The 23930-nt window shown below is 38.6% G+C and overlaps 3 protein-coding genes across 3 annotated transcripts in view; 1 reads left to right on the forward strand and 2 right to left on the reverse strand.

Moving 5' to 3' along the window:
* cdkn3 (cyclin dependent kinase inhibitor 3) lies at nt 1–4542 on the reverse strand. Its single transcript, XM_058796527.1, has 8 exons — nt 4405–4542; nt 3718–3803; nt 3580–3635; nt 3155–3199; nt 2108–2330; nt 1330–1361; nt 1130–1233; nt 1–1038 (listed from the first exon to the last, which is right to left on the reverse strand). The coding sequence occupies exons 2-8, from the start codon at nt 3792–3794 to the stop codon at nt 949–951; spliced, it is 627 nt and encodes a 208-aa protein (XP_058652510.1). The 5' UTR covers nt 3795–3803; nt 4405–4542; the 3' UTR covers nt 1–948.
* si:ch211-67f24.7 (uncharacterized) lies at nt 4538–15297 on the forward strand. Its single transcript, XM_058796523.1, has 16 exons — nt 4538–4675; nt 4958–5017; nt 5602–5646; nt 5937–6101; nt 6184–6269; nt 6359–6495; nt 8785–8832; nt 8914–9013; nt 9111–9249; nt 9613–9717; nt 9921–10001; nt 11140–11285; nt 11424–11612; nt 12501–13149; nt 13649–13737; nt 14952–15297. The coding sequence occupies exons 3-16, from the start codon at nt 5605–5607 to the stop codon at nt 15037–15039; spliced, it is 2064 nt and encodes a 687-aa protein (XP_058652506.1). The 5' UTR covers nt 4538–4675; nt 4958–5017; nt 5602–5604; the 3' UTR covers nt 15040–15297.
* Nucleotides 15288–23930, reverse strand: part of sos2 (son of sevenless homolog 2 (Drosophila)) — an 18791-nt gene continuing 10148 nt past the window's right edge. Inside the window, exons 10-23 of the mRNA XM_058796521.1 lie at nt 23209–23864; nt 22986–23067; nt 22617–22739; nt 21897–22009; nt 21560–21782; nt 21365–21484; nt 21061–21223; nt 20847–20964; nt 20140–20312; nt 19936–20052; nt 18687–18948; nt 18536–18577; nt 18351–18451; nt 15288–17267 (exon numbers count right to left, since the gene is read on the reverse strand). Of these exons, the coding sequence (XP_058652504.1) occupies nt 16692–17267; nt 18351–18451; nt 18536–18577; nt 18687–18948; nt 19936–20052; nt 20140–20312; nt 20847–20964; nt 21061–21223; nt 21365–21484; nt 21560–21782; nt 21897–22009; nt 22617–22739; nt 22986–23067; nt 23209–23864 (2869 nt within the window). The 3' untranslated portion in view covers nt 15288–16691. The remainder of the gene's footprint in view (nt 17268–18350; nt 18452–18535; nt 18578–18686; nt 18949–19935; nt 20053–20139; nt 20313–20846; nt 20965–21060; nt 21224–21364; nt 21485–21559; nt 21783–21896; nt 22010–22616; nt 22740–22985; nt 23068–23208; nt 23865–23930) is intronic.

A 23930-nucleotide genomic window follows, 5' to 3' on the forward strand; every position in this document is an offset into this window, starting at 1 on the left:
TATTTTTCATTCACGACAGCATTTGGTTTGTTTCATGTTACCTTAGTTTACTTCATTGGTAATTGTTGCAAACTTTATTAGTTTTCTTACTGATGACCACTTTGATAAGAAAGAATTGCCAGGAGTTATTGCCAATAGCTGCACAACAACTTAATCCACCATCAGTTACTCACATAAGCAACATATGGCTTCCAAGACACAAAAATAAATATTTCTCTCAATTTGAGCGACTGGCCAGGATTAATGCAGACAACATCGTGTTTAGGCACTAACCAATTTCTAAGAAACACTATAACAGATGGCTTATCAAGACAGCTCACCTGTGTCTGCCGAAATGGATGTTTTCATCATAGCTGATGCCAAGCACCAGCAACACTGTAGCTAATATTGCAACAGCATGCTATATTTGTGAAATATAGCAAAACCAATGTTACTCGTGTACCGACATTTTTAATGCATCAGCCATGTCCCTTTCTAGTCTAGTCAAATTTCCCGCTTGCTCACGCTCTCTCCTCCCCATCATGAGCGTAAAAGCCCCCAATTGCTGATTGGCTACAAGAGTGTTGTGGTGCTTGGTCTGATCCACTTACTTTTTTTCTCAGCCAGTTTCTCAAACAATTTGTTTCAACATACATACAACAGACAGATAGAAAACATTCAGAAAATTGTTTGTTTGGGTGTTGATTACAATTTTCAAGAGCGTTTCTCAGAAATCACTTGCTGCACCTTTAAGACTCACTTACTGAACAACACCCATTTAATTGCAAAGTTATATATTAAGCACAATATTATTAGATCGACTTATAAAAATACAGAATTTTTAAAGTGCCATCAGAAAAGAAACAAATGCATTCATAATCAAAGTAGAGAAAATCCATAGAGCAAAACCATCAATCAAAGCAATTGGTCTTTTTTTTCTGCTTTTACATCATCTGGATGTCAGGTTGATCATCGGGACACTGATCTCTCTGAAAGCCGCTCTTTGGTTTCTTGATATGCTTCAAACTTCTCCCGAAACTCATGAAGGAAGTTGTATTGCTATAAGAGACAAATGAGAAAGCATCATTAACAGCTTAGCTGTACGGTTAGGGAAAGTGATGCATGTAGATTTCTGGATGTTGCCTCTTGCCTTGACGGTCTGAATGGCTCCACCTCCTCTCAGCTCCCTCAGGATCTCCAGAGCAGCACTGGGTGTCATGGATACAGAGAGCTGCAGCAGCAAACATGCAGCAACTAAGACAATGAAGCACGAGTTAAACTCCTAATCACACACACACGGGACTAACATTAATCATAACACTGAACCCTGTTTGAGCATTTGATACTTACTTAACCCTGAGCGTCCCAGACCTCCATAACAACTGTGGGTGAATAAAAACAAATAAAATCTGATGTTTTTCTAATTTTAATATGTATGTGTGTGTGTGTGTATATATAGTTATGTTTATGTGAGTCTCTTATGCTCACCAAGGCTGCATTTATTCGATACTGTAAAAATATAGTATTTTTAAAATAAAATTTATCCCTGTAATAGCAAAGCTGATTTTTTAGCACATGATCCTTCAGAAATGATTCTAATAGGCTGATTTGGTGCTCAAGAAACATTTATATTTATAATGAAATGTTGAAAACAGTTGCATTTGTTATTTTGATTATTATAATGTAACAAAAGATTTCTGTCAATTTTGACATTAATTCAATGCATCCTTGCCGAAAAGTATGTCCTTTAAACAATAATATTAATACAAGTTGTCCTAAAACTTTAAAATATAGTTCAATTAAAAAAATAAATATATATATATATATATATATATATATATAGCGGTGGCCAAAATGATAAGAACGCTAGTATTTTCACCAGCTAAAAAAGGTTTATTTTAAAGTCAGTTATTTCTAACCTTTACTGCAGTGTGTCAGTAGGAAATATCAGCTTACATTTCCAAACATTTTGCCATTAATTGTAATAATCCAGAGAGATTTTTGTTTGCACAAGGAGTCTGACAACAGCCAGAATATATGGAAATTTTTCTGTTAAATTTGTTATAAAGGTAAACTGATTACATTTCTTTCACTGGGGGTGAATTGAGTAACTAAGAGTGTTTCTTACTGTATGACAGTCCTGCGCTGATTCTGCAGGCACTCCTGCAGTTCTTCCAGAATGCAGCTGCATTGCGGAAGCTCTGGGGCGCCCCCGTCCGGGAAGGGGAGGTGGTGCACCCTGAGTCCATTCTGAGAATAAACCTCTAACAGACAGGGCACCCTGTAGCGCACCAGCTCTCCTCTGGTACAGAACACAAACACGTCCTCCACACCCTGATCACGGATCTCAGCTACACACACACACACACACACACACACACACACACACACACCAGATAAATCAGTCAGGACATCAAGCTGTGAACCAAAGCAGTAAAAAATATATATATTTATATATATTGTATTCAAGAAAACAAAAATATCCATAACATCTCCAAACACTGAAATTTATTAATATAACCACAAACAGGCCCTGCTAAATGCAAAAACAGCATGACATTTGGAAAATTTGTTGTTTTCCAATAACTCACTGCACAACATTTTTGGGGGGTTGGCACAAGCCATATTTATGCAAATAAACTCATATGTCATGAAATGGAAATTGGGGTCTTTTCTGCCCTATTGTGACATATCCAAATGAACAAGAACAAGAAAAAAAAAAAAGGTAGGACAAGACTCAAGTTTGTCCACAAGGGAAATTACTGGATTGTTGTCATTTGGTAATTGCTGCAATGTTCATTAAAATTAATTAAGAATGGTCCATTTTGATTTAATGAATCTGGGTGTTTTTGTTTTTTTAGGCTGAGAGGATGCCAAAGACCCTCTGTTTATATCTGACTAATTTGACTACCTTAGTTAACTGACAAGAATTTGTGCCTAAATGCCATGGATTTTGATTGGTAACTGCATTCTGGCCTCACCTTTAAAGGTTAAAAAGAGAGTTTATTTTGATATCCTAATTATGCATGATCATAAAGTTAGTTGCATTTTATTATATGAATTTAACATTGATTTTACCTCGCTCTTTCGCAAACCAATCAGAACAGACCTGTAGCCAGGTCGAGAACTACTGGTTTAGACCATTACTGTATGTGTGCGTGTCAGCTAGACTCACCAACATCTTTCTGCAAGTTCCTTCTGGTTTCTTTATATCTGCATCCTGAAATTAGTAGAAATTAGGGCTGCATGATAAATTAAAATAAAAGTGACATCATGTTATGGCTTTATTCAGGGTGAACCACGACACTGTGTTCAATTACACACAAGTAGCTCATGATCCAGGGTTTCAGTTTGTGTTAAATTAGTATTGTAATCGTAAAAGTTGTAATGTAAAATACAGTTATTATTTTTAATTCTTCTTATACGTTTATTTACAAGCATAGCAAACCTGGAGCAACAATTTTTTTTTTTTTTTAAATTATAAAAAAAAGTTTGTCAGTTTATTTCCCCAAATCATGCAGCCCTAGCAGAAATGTTTATTAATATTTATGTAATAAGCACACAAAGCACAAAGAGAGACAGGTCATTCATTCATTTTACCAGGTAAGGAACAAATGCCAAGAGACTGGGAACACTCCACCACCGACAGAGACAACCTGCAAAACACACACCACAAATCACTCTCAATCTATGAATATTTCTCCAGCTGTTGAGTGTGTATATGTATGTTTTGCATACCATGAGATCTGAAAAGGTGTGGCTTCCACTTCACCTAAGTCCTCTTCGTCAGATGAATCAAACTCACTTGTCCTCATTGCTCCAGTCTACCATAGACACAAGTGTAATGATACCAAGATCATTAATCAACCCCGACAACACTGACATGAATGTGGAACTGCTATCCAAACAGCAGCTTGTTCTGAGTGAGACTGAAATTTAGGTGATTTCAGTGTAAATGTATGAAAAATAAAAGTATAATATGCAATGAGACATCACTAACAGGTTCATATATATTCTCGTTTGCATAACAAATTCTATTTACGCACTCGACACCACGAGGTTATTCAAAAGAAGCATTAAACTGCTACATAGAAACAAAGTTATAAACGACACAGAGATCAACAACCGAACTCACCGACACACCACTCCGTACTGCGCACGCGCGGCTATTTTAAAACATACGTACAGGACTCGTCCAATCACATTGAACGTGTTTAAAAACCACGCCTCTTTTGTAGAAGACACGCCCTCTCGCTTAATCTGAGCATTAAATATTAATTAGACGTACGCTCGTTCAGTTTTTCAGGCTTTTCTGGGTGAGCTACTACAATGTACGTATTTATTCAGAGGTATGGCAGACAAATATCATCTGGGTTATTGAATAAAAAATTTGACCCAAGTTAAAATAATCACAAAAGCACTTACTTGATATGTGAGTGGAAGTCAAATGGAGCGCTAATCAGCCGAAAAACTGCTCTTTTGCTGACTGTGCAGGAGCGCGTGAGTGAACGCTCCCGAGACACCGGACGGCGCGCGCACCCTCTCCTCCTGCAGTCAAGACAGACGCAGTGCACGACACCAGATATACCGGACACCGAGACACGAGAGCGAACTACAAAAACATGAGGCCGTCACTATGTCAAAGAAATGGAATAACATTTAAACTTAAAAAGAAATCTTGAAGATTTTCTTTCTGGTAAGTGAGCGCGCGCTGCACATACGGTCAGATTTCTTACTATTAGTATTATTAATAATAATAGCCTTAGTTTGATTATTAAGATTTGAGTTGATGAATAGGCTACTGCATTTTTGGAATTACATTTGTGTCGTTTTCAGGTTGCTACTTTACAATTTTGATAGGCCATTTAGTTTTACATTTACAAGACTGTTTTAGGAAAGTGAAGATTATGGAAATACTTTTGAGAAAAAAAGGGGGGAAAAAAACATTTATAAATATTTTTTTCACTCTCTGTTGTAGGGTGGAGCTCTTTGGCAGGTATCTTTTCCCCCACCTGGGATTCGCTGACAGGGCGACTAGGTAAAAACACAAGCGCGCCTTGGGTTCACATTTAATAGAAACAGTGTTTTTATACGGAGCTGATGATACATATAACACTCTCACAACCCTTTCTGCGTTTTTGCATGATCTTTACGACATTATTATGTTTGTTACGTTTTGTTCTCAGGTAATGGGTGATTTCAGGTTTTCTTATTCGTGTGATGACAAACTTGGATAAGATGATCATAAATGGTTTTCAATCCTTGTAGTGACTAACTTGTTAAAAATGTATAAGTTGATATTGGCTTACTATTCCTTTGGTGGATAACCTCGTAAAACAACATACAGTGGATAAGATGATTATAGTATACTATTCTTGTGCTGAATAAAACACATAAAATGGGCAAGATGATCGTAGTTTACTATTCTTGTAGTGACTAATTAAAAAGATTAAATAAGATGACTATGGCTGCTAAGCAAGCATCAGACATAAGAACTGACCTGCTGTGCATCTTACTACACCAACATAAATCTCCACGGTCACCTGTCAAAAAAAGCCTCTCAACATATAGTGTACAAGCCTTTGAGACTGTGTTAAATGATGTTTGTGTATCCTCACACAGAAAATGAAATCTCATGAGGGAGAACTGGAGAGAGAGATCTCTAAGGTAACAAACACACACAGACTTTCTTCAATAGGTTTGAAAAATAACAAGAAACTTACATGAGCATTGTAAACATTTATGTCTGTTAAAAATACATTTCGGGTTGGTGTGTGTAATTACTTGTGATTACTAGGCCTGAAAAAGTCATGGATATTAATGCAAGTCTTAAAATCATGGACATTTCTAGCTATTCTCAGTTCTAAAATATTAAATTGGCGAGATGTTGTTCTTTGACAAACTGCAAACTGCATAAAATGATTTAAAATCAGTCTCGCTTGATGTGTTGTGTTCAGGTTCAGGGCATGGTGTGCGAGTTGCGGGCCGGGTTTTCTCGTGCGCTGTTGGAGCTGAATCAGATTCAGCAGGGAGACACTGAGCTGCAGAGCCAGCTGGAGGACACAAGACATGGCTGCAACAAGCGCGCCCTTCACCTTGAGAGTCTGGTGCTGTCCCTCAAGGTGAGATCACACACCTGTCTTGTAAATCTGTTCTGTGGCCTATGTGTTTGTCAAAGTTATGTTTTTGTGTCCGTCTCTTTAGGAGGAGTTGGAGGAGGTACGTTGTCAGTTTCGTCAACTCTGTGAGGTACAAGACAGAAAACCACCAGAGAATCCAGGAATAGAGACGTAAACACACACACACACACGCTGACATGCACAAATTTAAAGTATGACTGAAACTGTATTATAGTGCGTGTGCCTATGTGTGAATGCAGTAATGGAGTGGATGACAGTAGCGGACAGAGTAATGGTGCTGCAGAAGCTCCTCCCCTTTCACCTGTGGGCGGAGATTTCCTCATACACTGTTACCTGCAGGGATTACAGGTGTGGCAATGGGCCAGGCAGAATACAGGTGAGCTTTCATTTTTTGGGTAAAAAATCAACAAATTTATGAAAACAGTGATGTCTTGTGCATGCAGATTACCTGTCTATTGCAATGCATATGTTTGCAGGTGCATAGTGTTTTTTTTTTTTTTTTTTAAGTGACATTGCCAACTACTGCCCTGGCATGCCTAATACAGCATTTTTAATCATTTTCGCGGATCTGTGAAAACTGGGACCATTTTGAGAACATTGTCGTCTGTATATGTAACTTTTCAACAACATTAAAGGAAAGACTTTTCTGTTTTTAGTACAATCGTTGTCGTGTAAACATACCCTAAAATATATATTTAAATATATGTTAAAGTTACACTATGTAACTATATCTGTTTGAAATGAACAAAATGTTAATAATGAGTGAGAGCAACTTAAAACCATCCTCCAAACAGTGTTTCGTCCTTAAATCCCTATGGTAAGCCTGTAATAATTGTTTGTATTTTAGAGTTGTTGGGATGAATTTCCCAATTAAATGCATACTTTCATTATTTTTCTGTGCATTTTTCCATGTTTTTGCTTTGTCTTCCTATTTTTTTCATATTTGCTAAAGGTAATTACTGAACAGTAGTTGGAACAATAATGTGCAAGCATTGTATATAATCAACTAATCATGGCATGTGACCTACAGAAAGCGGTCAAAGCAATGCAAATATGCATATACATATTACACTCTAATACTCATATGTATTTGCATTGTATGTACAGTATATATATATATATATTAGTGGTGGGCATAGATTAATTTTTTTAATCTAGATTAATCTCACTGTAATCTTGGAATTAATCTAGATTAATCTAGATTAAAATGGCTCATTTGAATTCTGTCAAGTAGATCAGAATAAGTTCACTACTAGTAGTAAACAACTAGCAGTCATCAAGAAGCAAACGTAATATGGTGGTAATTCGTGGTGTCGTGGTAATTAATAGGCTAATTAATTAAATTAAATTATGTAGTTTAAAATTACATGAGGTAGCCTACCTAAAGGCTTTTGCGTTTTTTCCCGACATAAAAATAAAGGGGATTTAATATTGATAATAACATTGAAGACATTGTATGATTATTCCTTAAAGATAAGGTTTTAATAGTTTTAGTAGTAGTAGTCTATTATGTTCTGCCCAATGTCTTCAAGTGAAACCGAACTTTTATTTTGACGGGTTGCCTTGAATACCTTTACATTTCTGTGTATATGATATGAGGATAGTTTTTCTCAAATGAAACGCTCGAATGCTCATGAAGTAACTCTCAGAGCAGTTCTGGAGATGTTGTTCATGTATTTATGTCCTCATTTAGTGAGACGACAGACGTTAATATCACCGCAAGCGTCGCGCGCTTCTGTATGAGTAAACAAACCCGCGCGTCTGCGCCATACATTAACACAGAGACACGCAGAAGTCATATTTAAATAGACGTTTTGCGGCTTAATATTTACAAATAGGAGTGGGAGTGTGTGCGCTTACGTTTGTTTGTGTGTGTGTGTATGTGTGCGCGCGATACAGAGAGCGCTACCATGTAAAGTAGAGACAGAAATGACACGCCGTCGTGTAAATAAGATAAATAACATAAGGCTATTTAGTTTTTTTAATAAAAGAACAAGGTATACACCTGTTCTATAGGGAAGGTAACATTGAATGACTTCTTTTGTGGTCTGGCGCTATAGAGAAAATAAAATTAAATAAAATCAACTTGACCTTCAAGGGGGGCGGGGGGTGCCGTTGGGGGGGGCGGGCCGCCCCCCTAAAATAATGGTAGGGGAAACACTGAGATTTCCATTGGGAAGCTTCTTAAAAATAAATTTTCCCTGAAGCAAACCCGGCGGCTTCATAGCTGCATCCATGTGAGCACGCATACACACAGGTTCGAAGACTCGTTCTCGCCCCCTACAGTGCAATTCGGCTAGGTATACATCCGCGCTAAAATATCGAGGTGAAAGTCATCATAGCTTGCGTAGTATAGACCCAGCTCCCAACCCAACTTTGAGAATAGATTAACGGCGATATTTTTTTTATCGCCCGATAAGAGTCTCACGTTAACGCAGCACGTTAACGCCGATAACGGCCCACCACTAATATATATATATATATATATAATGCATATACATATAATTTGTGCATATACATATAGTTTTATGCTTCAGCCGCTAGAGGACCAAAAATTACATAGTGTAGCTAATATGTGGTAGAAATTAAATGAGGGGAAGTAAATAATATAAAAAATCCTTAAACTGTGCAGTCACAGTACAGCTGATTATGTTTACTGTTTCAGGTGCAGATTCTCTTTCCTGCCATGTAACACACAGCTGCCTACGGCAGGGTAAATAACCTGATCTCCAAGCCTTTTAACTGCTCAATATTCACGTGTGGATCCTCATGTCTCTCTTTCTCTTTGTGTCAGGCAGGAGGCGGGGTGTGGTGGAGATGCTGTTGCGGTCTGAACGCGATTATGTGTCTAGTTTGAATCAGCTCTATGAGAAATACAAATCTGCTGAGCAAAAGTAGAGAACTACAATCATTATCACTATTTCATGTAATCTCCTTATCTCTGTCTGTATCACGCACTATAACAAATGTATTTGTGTGTTTGTGAGACAGCGTGGCGTTTGTAAAGCATATTGATCAGATGCTACAGCGCCACCTGCTGTTCCGCAACACCCTAGAAGAACGACTGACCACGGATGAGAGAAGCTGTGCTGCCGGGGATGCTTTCCTCAACCTCACCGGACAGAACAATGTAATGCCATTTACTATTAAAATAATCATATGTAATCCTTTATTAAATTAATCAAAAGTGACATTAAAGACTTTTACATTATTACAATAAATTCTAATATAGAATGCTGTTTTTGAACGTTCTATTCATCAAACAATCCTAAATTAATATCACATTTTTCCAAAAATGCGAAGCATTGATAAATGTAGCAAATCAGCATATGTGAATGATTTCTGAAGGTTCATGTGACAGTGAAGACTGGAGTAATGATGCTGAAAATTCAGCTTTGCATCACAGGAATAAATTTGACATTTTAAATTAAAAATTGTAGTAATATTTTACAATATTGCTGTTTTTATACATTCATTGTTTGTCCCTCTGCAGAAGTCTTTCTCTGATGCATATCTTGGATACGTGGCCAGTCTGGGAACTGTCCTGAGAACAGAGATCATTACAACTTCACCCCACAGCAATCCACAAAATGCACAGGCAAGAACATCCTTTTTCATGTTAAGAAAGATGCTTAAGCACACAGAGATGACCGTTTTGTGTCTAGCTCAGCAGTAGTAAATGTTTTGCAAATGAGTCTACAGCAACCAGGCCCACTTACAGTACATCTAAATTCACATATAAGTCTATTGACTTTTACTTTTGCATAATATTGGTTTCATGCGTTTATGTTTTTATGCTAGGAGGAGAAAGAGAGCTTCAGATTGCTTTCACTACTTTTCACTCCTGTTTCACGCATCCACACATACCTGAACATCATACAGGTGAGTCACATACTTGCAGAATAAACTTGATAAAAATAAGTTCACAGTAACACACACAATGCTTTTTATTTTGATGAGTAAAGGTGTGTAAATCCTTCAGTTGAGACTATTCTAGATTCATGAACTCCTGCATCACCAGTGATGTGTTTATGTAAACAGCAGATTTTCATGTAAAAAAAAAAAAAAGTGATTGTAAACTCAGTGCAACAATGACTGGGTCATGCATGCATTGTAATCATATAAAAATAATTTTAAAACATTTTATAAATGTTTAAACATTTAGTAATAAAAAGATCTGATTTATGCAGTCATGAATGCTATAGTAGCTGTCACAACACACCCTACTGTGACTTATAACAGCTATTATTAATTTAATCTCATATATATGACCGTTCAAAGGTTTGGGGTCAGTTTTTGAAAGGAGTCTCTGATCAGTAATATTGTGAAATATTTTAAAAGTCAGTTTTTTCCCCATATGTTTTAAAATATAATTTATTCCTGTGATGGCAAAGCTTAATTTTCAGCCAGTTCTTCAGAAATCATTCTGATATGATGATTTCCTATTAATATCAATGTTGAAAACAGTGGAAACTGTGATTGTTTGATGAATAGAAATAACAGATTTTATAACATTATAAATGTCTTTACTGTCAGTAAAGAGCTTCCATTATAAGTATATAACTGCAAACATTAGTTTTTTTTTTTACTAAGAGATGAGTCTTAATAATTTTCTATGGTGATCAACAGCATGATATAGACATAGTCAACAGAATTCAAGAATCTTTAGTTTATATAGTGAAATGTATAACAGCTGACGTTATGTTAAATTTAGGTCAAGAAAAGTAGAAATATGGAAAATATTGTGATGCTAGACATGACACCGGGGTTGTGGCCTATGAGACGGCAGTGAATGCTACAGCACAGTCGAGCAGGGTCCAGATGGCATTACCGCATTGCTGAATTCATGCCACCTTAGTCTGCTTTGCACACTGGTGCACTACTGTCTGAGACAAGCAGTTCAGTGCATACAGTATTCATTATCTTCCTAAAATGCAGTCTTCTGTTTTCTAAGTGATTTTAAATTTCAGTGTTGCTACAAAAGACACTGCATCTCTACTGCTCTTCCTATTTCCACCAGGCTCTGTTACGCAGTTCTGGCGCTGGACATGCAGACTGGTGTTCACTACAGGAGAGCGAGCGGGTGCTGTGGGACCTCTGCACAAGCTGTCACATGACCTTGGCGAAGGCGGAGCCATGCGAAGAGGGGGTGGGGCCTGAACAAGGGTCAGTCCTATTATTTTGCCTGTTTGTCTGTCAAGTAAAGCTTCAGTAAGTGTGAATTTTACGAAGAGCTCTTCTGTTTAGCTGGATGAAACTGGCTTTTGTGGCAGGTGGTTGATTCTAATTTTAGTGTGTCTGCAGTTTGAGAAGCAGGTGCTGTGCCGAGAGCCCCAACTGTGGCCCTTCCGCTTTTACCAAGTACTGTGCCAACATTAATGCGGATACAGCCAGCGTCACAGCGGGCGCAGGCATAGACAGCACTGTACACCAGAGGAAATGCTGTCGTGTTGGCATCTCACGGACGCTACCTCGGCCCAGTGGCATTTTAAGGTAATCCAGCATGTTATACAGAAATAAAAATAAATATATATTGCATGCAGTCTAAAATCTGACTGATTTATTTAAAAATAATAATTAAAAAAATAATTTAAAAAATCAAGCAATTTCTATATGATTGCAAATGATGCAGCTGTTAATAGGCAATTCCCATATAAACATTTAAATGTAGCTACTTCCATAATTGGATACAAATATATTATCATTGTAGAACACAAAAATGTTTTGATTTAAGCATATTTATTTCATTTTTCAGTTGTGATTGCTAGACCTGGAAATTAATTAAAGTTTTAAAATTATGGGCATTTATCAGTTCTGAATTATTAAATTTGCTTCTTTCCACAGTGAATTGTTGCCGAAATGTTCTTTGGCAATGCAATCTCCATAAAATGATTTAACAAATTAAATAATTCAATAGTTAAATTTTAAGTGCTTTATAGAGTTTTAAGTCATTTCTTTTTGTCAGCTGCTTTAATGTATGAAAAAAATTCCATAAAATTTGGAGCAACTGTAACAAATCTAAATTAAAAAACTAAATCAATTTGAGCCTGTAAATATGAATTATTTGTATTTGAAACAAATGGCATTTATTTAAATTTTCAAACAACATTTCATCTTCATAATATCAGAGTATAAGCATGTCTTAATAAATATATACTGTAGCTGCTTTTAGAAGTAAAAAAAACAAACAAAATGAAACAAATCATTCACAGTAAGATCTAAAACACATTTAAAAAAATAAAACACATTGTCAAATCCCTCATTTAAACTACATTTGTAATCAGCAGTCAGATTTAATGTAATTAGAATTTACTTTTAAAAATGTAATTTAATTTGGATTTTTTTTTTTTACCTATACTAAACATTAATGTCTCTGTTCAGAAACGGCCGTGAGCATGTGTGTGATCTGCCCCCTGGTGGCTGGACTACAGAGTACATGTGGAATGGCAGTGCGGGGCAGAGCCGCACGGGTCCCATCTGCATCCCCTTCCCTCGTCATCCTAGAGAAGCCAGCCGCTTTCTGAACCCTGTGCCACCTGTAGGTGTCGGAGGAAACCTCACTACTGCTGCCAAGAGTCAGAGCTCCTCAGCTGGTCTGGCCGTGCGTGTGTGTGGTTCCCCGGGGCTCGATGGACGTGTATACACCTCTGAGCTGTATCCTCCGCCACACCGTCTTGATGAAGGGGACACAGACTGCGACGTGGGCGACGCATCCGTTTTTGACTTCTCTTCTGTAACGACCTGTAGCCCAGATGAAACTCTGAATCGGCTCAGGGGAGCGGAAGCACATGACGATGAAGATGATGATGAAGAGGACAGTGAGGTTCCAGTTCTCCTCAAACCTTCATACACTCACAACGCTTCAGCCGTGCAGGCAGGGGGAGGATTATGCATGCCGTGGCAGATTCCCAGACGGGCTCCTATTCCTGCTGAGGTTCGCATTGGGGCGCAAGGAAAAACACGTGCTCCAAAACCACACAGAGTCCACGCCAGTGCCTTCCGGCCGATTTGGGACCCGACTTACTCACAGGTTTGAGACGTCAAACGAAAATTAGCATAAGCCCACTACAATTTTGAATCACTATTTTGTCCCCCTGAGGTCCACTTATAATGTTGCTCAAGCTGTTTTGCACCAAAAACGTTAGCTGCCTCTGTAGGTACACCTTAAGTAATTGCTTCATGACTGTTAAAAAAGTATGTTTTATATAGTATGAACATGTAATATGAATGTAATCTGGACATACAACATTTGTCATGTGACCTACCAGCATCAGTTGTGTCAGCTGCCATTCCCAAATCCTCTCCCGTGGCCTCATGGGATAGTAATGTCCATTGGATGTCACTTCAGAATCGCACCAGAAGTAGTAAGACATCCAGGAACTTTTCACCTGCTGTTTTATGAAAACTATGAAGTCAGACATACTACTCTTTTCACACACTGTTTTTGGATAAGTATGTGATTTTGGATGCAGCCGCTGAAATATCACATGAACCATTACTAAGAAAAACACTCACCTTCTCTCTTTCAGGGCGATGCGACTCCTGCAAAAGAGAACTCTGTGTCTTTCAGCTCGACCAATCAGATCATTAATCAGCAGCAAGAGACAGACCAATCACGGTAAGGGGAGTATGGCTGCATTTGAAATAGCATGCTACCTCGATGACCTATCAAAATATGCAGTGCACAACAGAACATTTAATAATAAAACATAAAATAGTTAAGCCTTTATGTAAATTTGTATAAAAATGTTTTTCCACAACAGTGAGATTATCATTCCTGTCATTCAATTTGATCTAAAGGCCACTTGTATTGCATTTGGCACTTTGTGCTAATTTAGGATGCTGGTGCAATCCATTTATGTAAAATACTTAAAATCATACTTAAATAAGTTAACTACAAATCTAACTACAAAATATTTTTAAAGGGGACATGAGTTGCCATTGTTTATTATTTTGTCCACTAATGTTATCAAGATTTTAGAATAAAATATATATATATATAATAGGCTATCTATTATTTCTGTCCTGTTTTTAACCCCCCTCATCAGAACACTTTGAATAGGTGTAGTGGATTGTAGACTCAGAAGTAAACGTCCACTGCTATGATGGGCTAACAGTTGTGCATGTTTCATAGCCTACATCCTTCACAGATAGATGCTGCAGTGATTTAGGTTGAAAATGCATAAATTCTCAGTACATATCAAATGATCTATAACAGACAAAGCAATAGCGACCACATAAAAACACACTTGTGATGCGACATTACTGTCAGATCCAATATTGTCAGTGCAGCATCATTTTTTTAGTCTCAATCTTTCTGAAAATCCTGCATCAAATTGTGCCTTGATTGTAAACAAATCCACGATAATTAAAGTGAACAAAGACATAGCCTGGATCTTCATTAAAAATAAAGTTCATCTTGATGCATGTCTGTTATAACTATTTTCTGTAACACTTAATAAAAAATGGATTAAAAAAAAGTTCATCCACTCTTTCCTAATGTTGGGATCAGAAGAAAGGCAATGCAAACTGTTCAAATAATTGGCTTTGATTACAATTCTCTAGCATCATACTTTTTATTGTAACTGCAGTTTAGTTTGTTGTGTTTACTTAATTTTAGCTACATATTCTAAAGCACTTACCTTTAAAGCATGCAAATATATCTGATCATGATCATCTACATGTCATCTGCAGAGCCAGTAGTATGCCATTCTGAACAATTTCTGAAATCCAATAAAATTATGTGCAAAGTTATCTCTGTGCTAAACTTAAAACTGTGTGATGCCAGTTGAGGGCACTCCAAAGTAGTAATGTGTGTATGTGTTGTTTTAGATCTGCATATAGAGGGACTGGAGTCCAGCGGGCTGAAGCAGTGTGGCATGACAGTGAGGACAGCGAAGGACCCTGCAGTACAGTCTGACACGAACTAGTCCAACTACTCATACACAGGGAACGTCTCTACTTCATCCAATGAAATAACTGGAAACTTTTTTAAAAATCTGAGATTACAAATGACGACTTCTTCTCACTGTGATCTGACATGAAGCACCAGCGCCCTCACGACAGCTAAATTAAACAAACGTCTTCCAGCATGATGTGATCTGTCAGAGAGAAATAAACACTTTGATGTAACAGAATGCACATAAACAGAGGAATAAAAACGTTCAGTAGAAAATAAGACTGCGAGTTTATTAATGAGTCTCATGGAGAACATGGTACAAAAGCAGTTACAGGCCTTGAATGCTCACACTCACACACCCACACACATATACACACACACACGCACACACACAAACAGTGAGTTTTTGGGAATTACTAACACTTCAAACCAATTGACCAGTCATCTCAGTGGGAGTGGCCAGGATGAGATTCTACGCATACAGGATGTGACATCACTACAAAACACTGCAGTCCCTCTATGGCTGATTGCCTCGGAGACCATTTCCGTGGTTGACTGGATAGGAATTGCTCTGGTGATGAAGCCCTTCCTGTATGGACATGGTTCAGTTGATGGAGCGGACCTGAATGAGAGCAGGAGGCGTGATTTACAATAGAACATTCTGACCGTGTCCCAAAGTTCATGAGTTTTGGGAAACAGCCCGACAGTTGTCCTGACCAGCCCAGAGGACGGGGGTTAGCAGGACAGGGTCATAAGGTCACAGGATTGTGAGTTTGAGTCCTCTGCCTGTCTGTAACAGTACTGCCCTAAAGTGCAAAAAAAGGCTCACCGCACACTATTAAGACACACAAACTTGACACTGGTCCACACCAAACACTCTACAACAGTGTGTGAATCTGGTGGGTCTCAGACTGAGATTGTCAGTAGATACATCAGCAACTGGGCTGCCACGGCGCCGAGGTGAGAAGTGAGGGCAGATATGTCACTCTGTACAGAATACTTGGAGCGCACGCGCACAAATGGACGAACGGAGGTGTTGTCTAGACATTTGTTCTAAGCATGGTCAAGGCAAATGCTTACATTTTGTTCAGTACTGATATTGAAGGCACATTAAGAGTCTGGTGCGGAAATCAAGGGGCGTAAGTATCGGTTTGTGAAGAATCGACGAATAGATGAGTACGCCTTTGAGGGGAGAGGTTAAGACATCATATTGGCTTTAAATAGTGTAAGGAAAAAGCTCTCACCAAAATGTCAAGAGTTCACCTGAAGGGTACAATCTCTGGTCAAGGTCACGGCTGTGAGTTAAAGGCAACCGAAGAGAGGTGTGCTGAGGGTGTTTGGGTTGAACCCTGGTTGACCTTTGACCTGCAACCAAATAAACATCCACAGCAGAGTCTGACGGTGGTGAAAGGCCTCAGAGCAGCATTTCCATCAGTGAATGTGCTGTTGACGAGCACATGACCTTGCGTAGCTCTGCACGCTGAATGTGACGGATGTGAAAAATGAGTGATAATCACATTCCTCGAGAGCAATGAGCGTCTTCAGGTTTTTTTAATTAGCATCAGATTGTCTGGTTCCAGGTTAAACGTTGTTAAAATACACACACACACACACACACACACACACACACACACACACACTCACTCATGTCTGTGTTTCAGGGTGTGATGCTCTTATTCGTTACTGTCCCTGTTGTCGACTAGCGAGAGAGTGTGTATGGATGGCTGTGAGAGAGTGTGTGTGGATGGCTGTGAGAGAGTGTGTGTGGATTGAGAGAGTTCTCTCTTGTAAGTCTTGGGGGGCAGTTTTGGCAGCGTGGGGGTGGAGTTGTGCCGAGGCGGTATGGGAGGGGCCGGAGTGGGCGGGGGCAGGTGGACTAGGCTGGGTTGACTGATGCTGGGTGTGCAGGGGCGCCGAGGCACACGTGGAGAAGGCGTGCCGGGGGGCGGAACACGGGGCGAGGGCGTGCCAGGAGGGGTGTTGGGAGTGCTAGGCGAGCTGGTGAAGTCCCAGAGGAAACGGCCTCCTGGAGACGGCTGCATGTTCACTGGGTAGTTGATGAAGATCTCCGGCGGTCGCTGCGGAACTGGCGGAGGTGTGTCCGGCAGGGGATCACGTGGCGGAGGGGGCGGGGGGCTCGGCAGCGGCCCGTCTGTTGGCCCATTGATCACTGGAACACGTGGTTGCAGGCGAGGAGGAGGAGGCTGTCGTGGTGGAATGGCGGGAGGACTTTCAGGCCTGGAACTCAACTTAAGAGAGGACAGAATGCACAAGTGTAAATGTGACGGCACAACATGATGCAATGATGAAAGCCTGTGAAACTAAAAATCTTAGTAAAGCCAAAAAAAAAAAAAAAAAAAGACAAACCAAACACCAAGACATTCTGAAATTCATAATACAACTCAACTTTACACTCTAAATTATGCTGATAATTTGCAATTCATTTTTTAAATAATGAATTAGAGAAAAAATATAATACAACAAAATAGATGCATTTTCACAAGTGTCACAAATAATGTGTATGGGTATGTGCTCTTTTTTTTTATCTTGTATGTCTAAATTTTTTTAATAGGGAAATTTGCTTGGTTGTACTAACTCAGTAACCTAAAAAAAAAAAAAAAACTTGAAAAAGAATTGATAAAGCTAGATCATAATCCCACCTGAAATACATTTTTGCCATATCACCCACCCCTATGTACTACAACATGCTACAAGTTTGATTCTGTCTAGTAAATTAAAGTTTGTTCAGAAAGTTCATGAAACCATGAAGGTAGGGATGCACTGATACCAATACTAGCATTGATTGTAATTACTGTACCACTCTAAATGTGCGCTCTACCATTAAATGAAAGATAAAATATGACAGAACATTAAAATGAACAGTTAAAGTAACAGCAGCTTGAATAATACATTTCAACAGGTCTAATTCAAGCATGAAGGTTAATGAAGAAAACATCTAAATCTACACAAATTAGCCAGCTAATATGATATTCTTTTGGTTTCTATAGCCTATATTTTTAAAAAATGCAATGAAAATACATATATTGGTAAGTAACAAAACCGAAAGCATTCTGGAAAATCTACATAAAGGAATTATTACTAAGTTTCCATTTTTTGTAAAATATTTTGTTAAAAGCAATTTGTAGTCAACTCTTTAAATCATGAGCAGCATGCACAGTTTGAAAAAAAATACCCAAAAATTGAGTTCAAGTGCAGGACAAAAAAAATTCAATGGATTCTTGGGAAATTTTTTTTTTGAGCTTTATTTTCAGTGTGTGGACATTATAGCATGTATAGTTTCAAAGCAATTTTCTCGACACTATGCAAGTCACCTTGGTCTCTGAAGCGGTATCTTTCCTGCGGGGAGGTAATGGAGGGGGTAGCTCATCACCAATCAAATGGAGTAAACTGCCACACGACACAGACTGAAACTCTGACAAAGAGAAAAAACAGTCTTACAGTCTGCCACATAAAGCAAGAGAGATCTGCCTGAGGAAAATTAGGACTTCACACTTACTGGACTGAGGCAGCAAAACTGGGGCAAATATGGTGTTGTTACCTGCAGAAAAACAAACAAAAAGCCATTTAAGCATGTATAGGGAAAAAATTATGCACTAGTTTACTAGCTGATCCTTAACCATTGAGTTACCGCCACTCCACTCTCTCACCATAGGAGCTGCTCAGGTCAGGCTCAATGAACACCGAGTTGAGGTCAGAGCTGGCAGACTGTGGAGGTGTGGGTGTGTTTGGAGAGGTGGGGAGAGAAGGGGGAGTCTCAGGTTCTGTTTCTGCGATGTTCCTGAAGGTGATTTTGTGAGGTGGTTCTCGTTCTAATGGCACTGGGTGACCTTTCAGCGTCCCCCCTCCTCCTGATGCTTGCCGCACTGGCCGCACGCCAGGAGACTTCAGAGAATACATAGTCTTTCTGGGCTATATGACACAAAACCAACATACTTTTATAAACTTAAACCACCTCACATATCTCATGAACACAGTGAAAACAACACATTTGTGAGAAATTAAGCTCTTGAAGAATATTTTCTTGTACCATCAATGTTTAGAAAGAAGCCATGGATCTAATAAGGATGTGGTAAACTACATATTTTCAAAATTGATTAGTCAGAAGTTGATGCTTGTCATGCAGACAACATGAAATGAGAATCAACATGAAATGTATACATAGAAAAAAGGGTTAGAAAGCCTTTCACACAAAAATTATTTCCAATAAAATGTCCAGTCGATTAGTGAGATTTTTTGTTTACATTATTACTACTATTTTTACTTTTATTTTTAGCTTTAATTGTTAAATTCCAGGCTAAAATTTATTAATTTAAGCCAAAAAGTCAAAAATTAATAAATAAAATATATTAAAATTAATAAATAAACAACCTCACCAAATAAACTATAAAGTTTAAATAAATAAAAAAAACATTGCTGCCTAATAAATAAATTGACGCTGTGAATAAATGTGAATGTAATCATTTTTTTGTTTGTTTTAATCATTTAAAGGGTTAGTTCTTGCACGCGTGACCGTCAGCAGAAGAGAGAGAAAAGTATTTCTAACATTTTCAATATGGTTATTTTTCTTACAAAAACGCATTGATACGCTACAGGAGGCCTTTATTCACCCCCCGGAGCCATGTGAGGCACGTTTTATTATGGATGCTCACGCTTTATTTGACTACTTTTGGACTGTTGAACAAAAACACCCATCTACTCCCATTCTAACGCTTGAAAGAGCCAGGAAAACTTTTAATAACTCTGATTGGATTCGTCTGAAAGAAGAAAGTCATATACACCTAGGATGCTTTGAATGGGAGTAAAACATGGGCTAATTTTCATTTTTGGGTGAACTAACCCTTTAATAATTATTTTTATATATAAACAGTGTTTTTTTAACAACAACAAAAAACTCACAAATCTGGGTGGCTGTTTGCAGTTCCGTGGTTCAATCTCGAGAGACTTGTTGAACAGGTAGTCAGAAAAGTCCTTCTCACTCATGTTTCCCATTGGATTCAGATTCTCGAAAAACCTCTACAAGACAAACAAACTCTTCTTAACATCATAAGAACTAGACTGAGGTAGAGGAAAAAAGTGAGAGTGAGTAATGAACATATAGACCTTTATATCGTGTTCTACTTTGAGGCAGTAGGGTTGGTTCTGGTACTGCTGGATTTCTCCAGTGATTTCTGCTACTTTGCGTCTTTTGCTAAAGTTGATCAGTTCTTTTCCATCACGTTTTAGAAAATCTGGATTTCCCTCTTCAGTCTTCAGAATGTTAGTCAGGTAGATACCTGAATACACAGAGCAAACAGATAGGAAACATCACATACACATCCAATGCTGTTAACAATTTTGGAGTCGGTAAGATTTGAAAAAAATAAATTAATACTTTTATTCACCAAGGACAGATTAAACTCATCAACAGTGATGGTAAAGACATGCATAATGTTACAAAAGCTTTCTATTTGAAATAAATGCTGTTTTTAGAGCTTTCTATTCATCCAAGAATTGGTTTTCACAAAAATATCAAGCAACGCAACTTTTTTTGAAGACTGGAGTAATGACTGCTGAAAATTCAGCCTTGCCATCACAGGAATAAATTACATTTCAAAATACACAACAGAAAATAGTTATTTTGGATTGTAATAATATTTCAATAAAATATCAGTAATATCTGTTTGTTTTTACTGTTTTGACAAAATAAATGCAGCCTAAGCGAGCACAAAAGACTTCTTCCAAAACATAAAAAAACCCACCTTACTACCCCAAACTTTGTGCATTTGTAAACACATGCTAGTTTGTTACAAAGCAGATCTTTCTCTTACCAAAGAAAGGTACGCAAGGCGGGTTGATGGATTTGAGCTTGGCAAGGTATTTCTTAAAATGATCCTGACTGAGTTCAACAGCTTCCTCTAGAATCCTCCTCTTCCTCTCAGGCACAGCCTACATATACACAACAAAACCATATATTCCATTATTATCTGTCCATTATTACTATCCTGATTCACATTATGAGTGCATAATAAACGAACAGGTCACCTCAAACGTGTGATCGAGACGATACACCGGTACTGAGTTGATGGCGCTCACAATCTCCAAAACTCCATTAAAGTTATTGAGCTCTTGAAACACCTGCAGGATCTCAATAATACGAGAGAATACAGCAACCCTCTCGTCCACATTTTCAGCCTCTACTATACACCTGAGTGACAGAGAGAGAAACAAAGAATTCACTTACAGAATTGATAACATCAAGAATGAAGATGATGTTTTTCTTCAACATGAAATGTGTTGTACTGTTTATGGAGATGATGCAATTGGCTATGTGCTGCTAGTTACTCACTTTTCAAACCACAGAGTGAGGTTGGTTGTGTGTCTAATCATCCTAAGCAGATTTGGAGAATTCTTCTCTTTATCTTCTTTTGTCCAAACGCTTCCTACCAGCTCAGATGGACGAACGGCTCTATGCACACAAATGTACAATTATTAGTCAATGTACTGTCTTCCTTATACATCCTTATAGTTCTGAGTTGCTCACCTGTACAGATCAGACTCTAGAAGTGTTAACTGACGAGCAATTTCTATTGGATGAAGGGTCATGAGGTCAAAGGTGTCAATGCTTCCAGGACGGCTGATGTGCCATTCAATAGGAGGAGGTGGGCTCTCAAAGGTGATGTTGTGACTGATGCCATTAGATTGAGTTTGTTTCTTCCGCCTCATGATCTTGATGATGGACTCCACCCACTTGCGCATCGATTTACCTGAAAAACAGAATATCAGATATCAGTCTCTAAACTTGTGTGTCTCATTGAGTATGTGTGTATGTATGAGCATAATGCATGGACACTCAGCATATTTAGAGTGTGTGTTCATACCTCTAAGTTGTGTGGTGCTGGTGAGGTATTCTTCAAGTCCACAGCTGAGTTCAGGATCATTCTCAAAGTCATAAAAGTGATGTTCTACCCACTGACGGAATACATTCAGAACCCTAATGACACACATACAGACATCAGACCGACGAGCTCACAGACACTATTTGTGTTGATGGACAGCAGGACTGTGTGTGGTGACACTGACTGAAATGAGCACAAGATGAAGCAACAACAGGATGGTTGGTCTTACAAAAACAATAAAAAATAAATAAATAAAATATATATACACGCTACCGTTCAAAAGTTTGAGTTCATTAAGATTTTTTATTTTAAAGAAATGTATATTTTTATTTGGCAAGAATGCATTAAATTTATCAAAGTGACATTAAAGACGTTATATTATTTAAAACTATTCCTAGTTCAAATAAATACTGTTCTTTTGAAGTTTCAATGAATCAAAAAATGTTTCAGTTTCCGCTAAAATATTAACAGAACAACTGTTCTCAACACTGATAATAATTAGAAATGTATCTTGAGCACCAAATCAACATTTTAGAATGATTTCTGAAGGATCATGTGACTGAAGAAATGGCTGTTTTGCCATTACAGGAATAAATTGCATTTTTAAGATATATAATAGAAATAGAACACAGTTATTTTAAATTGTTATATTATCATGAGTGCGTCATATATGGGTGTGCTATGAGAATGTGTGTGTTTTACCTGAGTTGAACAGGCTGCACATATTCTCTGCGAAATCTCTGAAGCTCGGCCGCCATTGGTTGCTCTCCATTCCAAAGTGCCTCTAGGTCTGCTTCTGATGGCTCTGGCTCTGGAATCTCAATCCTGAAGCAGCATGGGGAAATAATTCAAACTAAATTGCATGCACATACTATACATTCTAATATGAAAGGGAAACACAAAAAGAAACAGCAGACAATGTTAACTTTACACACCAATGTGTACAATGCAACAAACTCCCTGATGGACATGCCAACATTTTAGAGTGATGGCAGAGCTGTGAATAATTTAACAGACTTCCTCTCTTCTCATTGACTGAACATGTGTGAGACAAGTGTATGTGTGCTTTACCTTTCAATCAGTAGTGTGAGCAGGTCTTGTGGTTTACAGAAAGAACGGTACGTAGTCAGAAATGTACGCACGAAATTTGGGTCTGTGTGGAAAAGAAGAGCGGTACTTATAAAAGGCACCCAAGGACACACAAATAAACACACTGGTAGGCAAAAGTTTGGAGACCTTTGACTGAATTTCTTTCTTAAAACCTTTTGATCTAAAGGAGTGTTTTATTCTGTACCTGCATACATGTGGTACGTCAGTCTCTCGATAAGCTTGACAACTGTCCCGGCCTTAATAATAGGGATTCCAGTCTTGCGCTGCGCTCCCTCCTCAAATACAATGTTCTCCTCAGAATCCTGTATGGCAAACCGGTAGACATCCGGTGACGGCAGCCTCAGCGGTTGTGCTTGTTCCTCGCGGTGCAGGACGGTGTCCAGCATGCGGTCCAGAGTGGGCCGGTACTGCAGCGTCACCAGCGCGGCCATCCATGCACTCTTCTCTTCCGCCGAACGTGCGCTGAACACGGCACTGCTTTCCTCGCGGCCCACCAGCTCAAATGCGTGACGAAACTCTGGTGAATCCTCACGATCTACAATGCGATACTTGCGTAAAACAAACTTCTCTTTCAGACGAAACTCCGCCCCACTGCCTGCCCCCGGCAACCTAGAGCTCTGGTTAGCTTTGCAGCTTATCATGAGGCCGTCGAACAGGAAGTTGTGCCGTTCGTGCTTGGCTCCGGCCCGTAGGAGCGCCCCCTCCATGATGAACTGGCTGCAGCACTGGCCGATATCTCTGCCCTCCCAGCCATCAATACTCCTCTGGATGTCATTCATACGCTTTATTGCTGCCTGCTTGCTGCGAGATGCACGACTATATAACCGATACAATGGCTCCCTAAAAAAGAAAGTCACAAAAAAAAAAAAAGATGAAAATGGGATTTGGTACAGACACATAGTTGTG

Source organism: Onychostoma macrolepis, chromosome 13 (genome assembly GCF_012432095.1).
Source record: "Onychostoma macrolepis isolate SWU-2019 chromosome 13, ASM1243209v1, whole genome shotgun sequence".
NCBI lineage: Eukaryota > Metazoa > Chordata > Actinopteri > Cypriniformes > Cyprinidae > Onychostoma > Onychostoma macrolepis.

Bases quoted from the DNA above. Each gene is read 5' to 3' on its own strand.
- cdkn3 (XM_058796527.1), bottom strand. From the start codon at position 3,794: ATGAGGACAAGTGAGTTTGATTCATCTGACGAAGAGGACTTAGGTGAA. The intron at 2,331-3,154 runs GTGAGTCTAGCT...GTGTGTGTGTAG, and splicing joins GAACTTGCAGAAAGATGTTG to CTGAGATCCGTGATCAGGGT. The intron at 1,362-2,107 runs GTAAGAAACACT...ATTCACCCACAG, and splicing joins CAGCGCAGGACTGTCATACA to TTGTTATGGAGGTCTGGGAC.
- si:ch211-67f24.7 (XM_058796523.1), top strand. From the start codon at position 5,605: ATGAAATCTCATGAGGGAGAACTGGAGAGAGAGATCTCTAAG. The intron at 6,496-8,784 runs GTGAGCTTTCAT...TTACTGTTTCAG, and splicing joins ATGGGCCAGGCAGAATACAG to GTGCAGATTCTCTTTCCTGC. The intron at 11,613-12,500 runs GTAATCCAGCAT...GTCTCTGTTCAG, and splicing joins CGGCCCAGTGGCATTTTAAG to AAACGGCCGTGAGCATGTGT.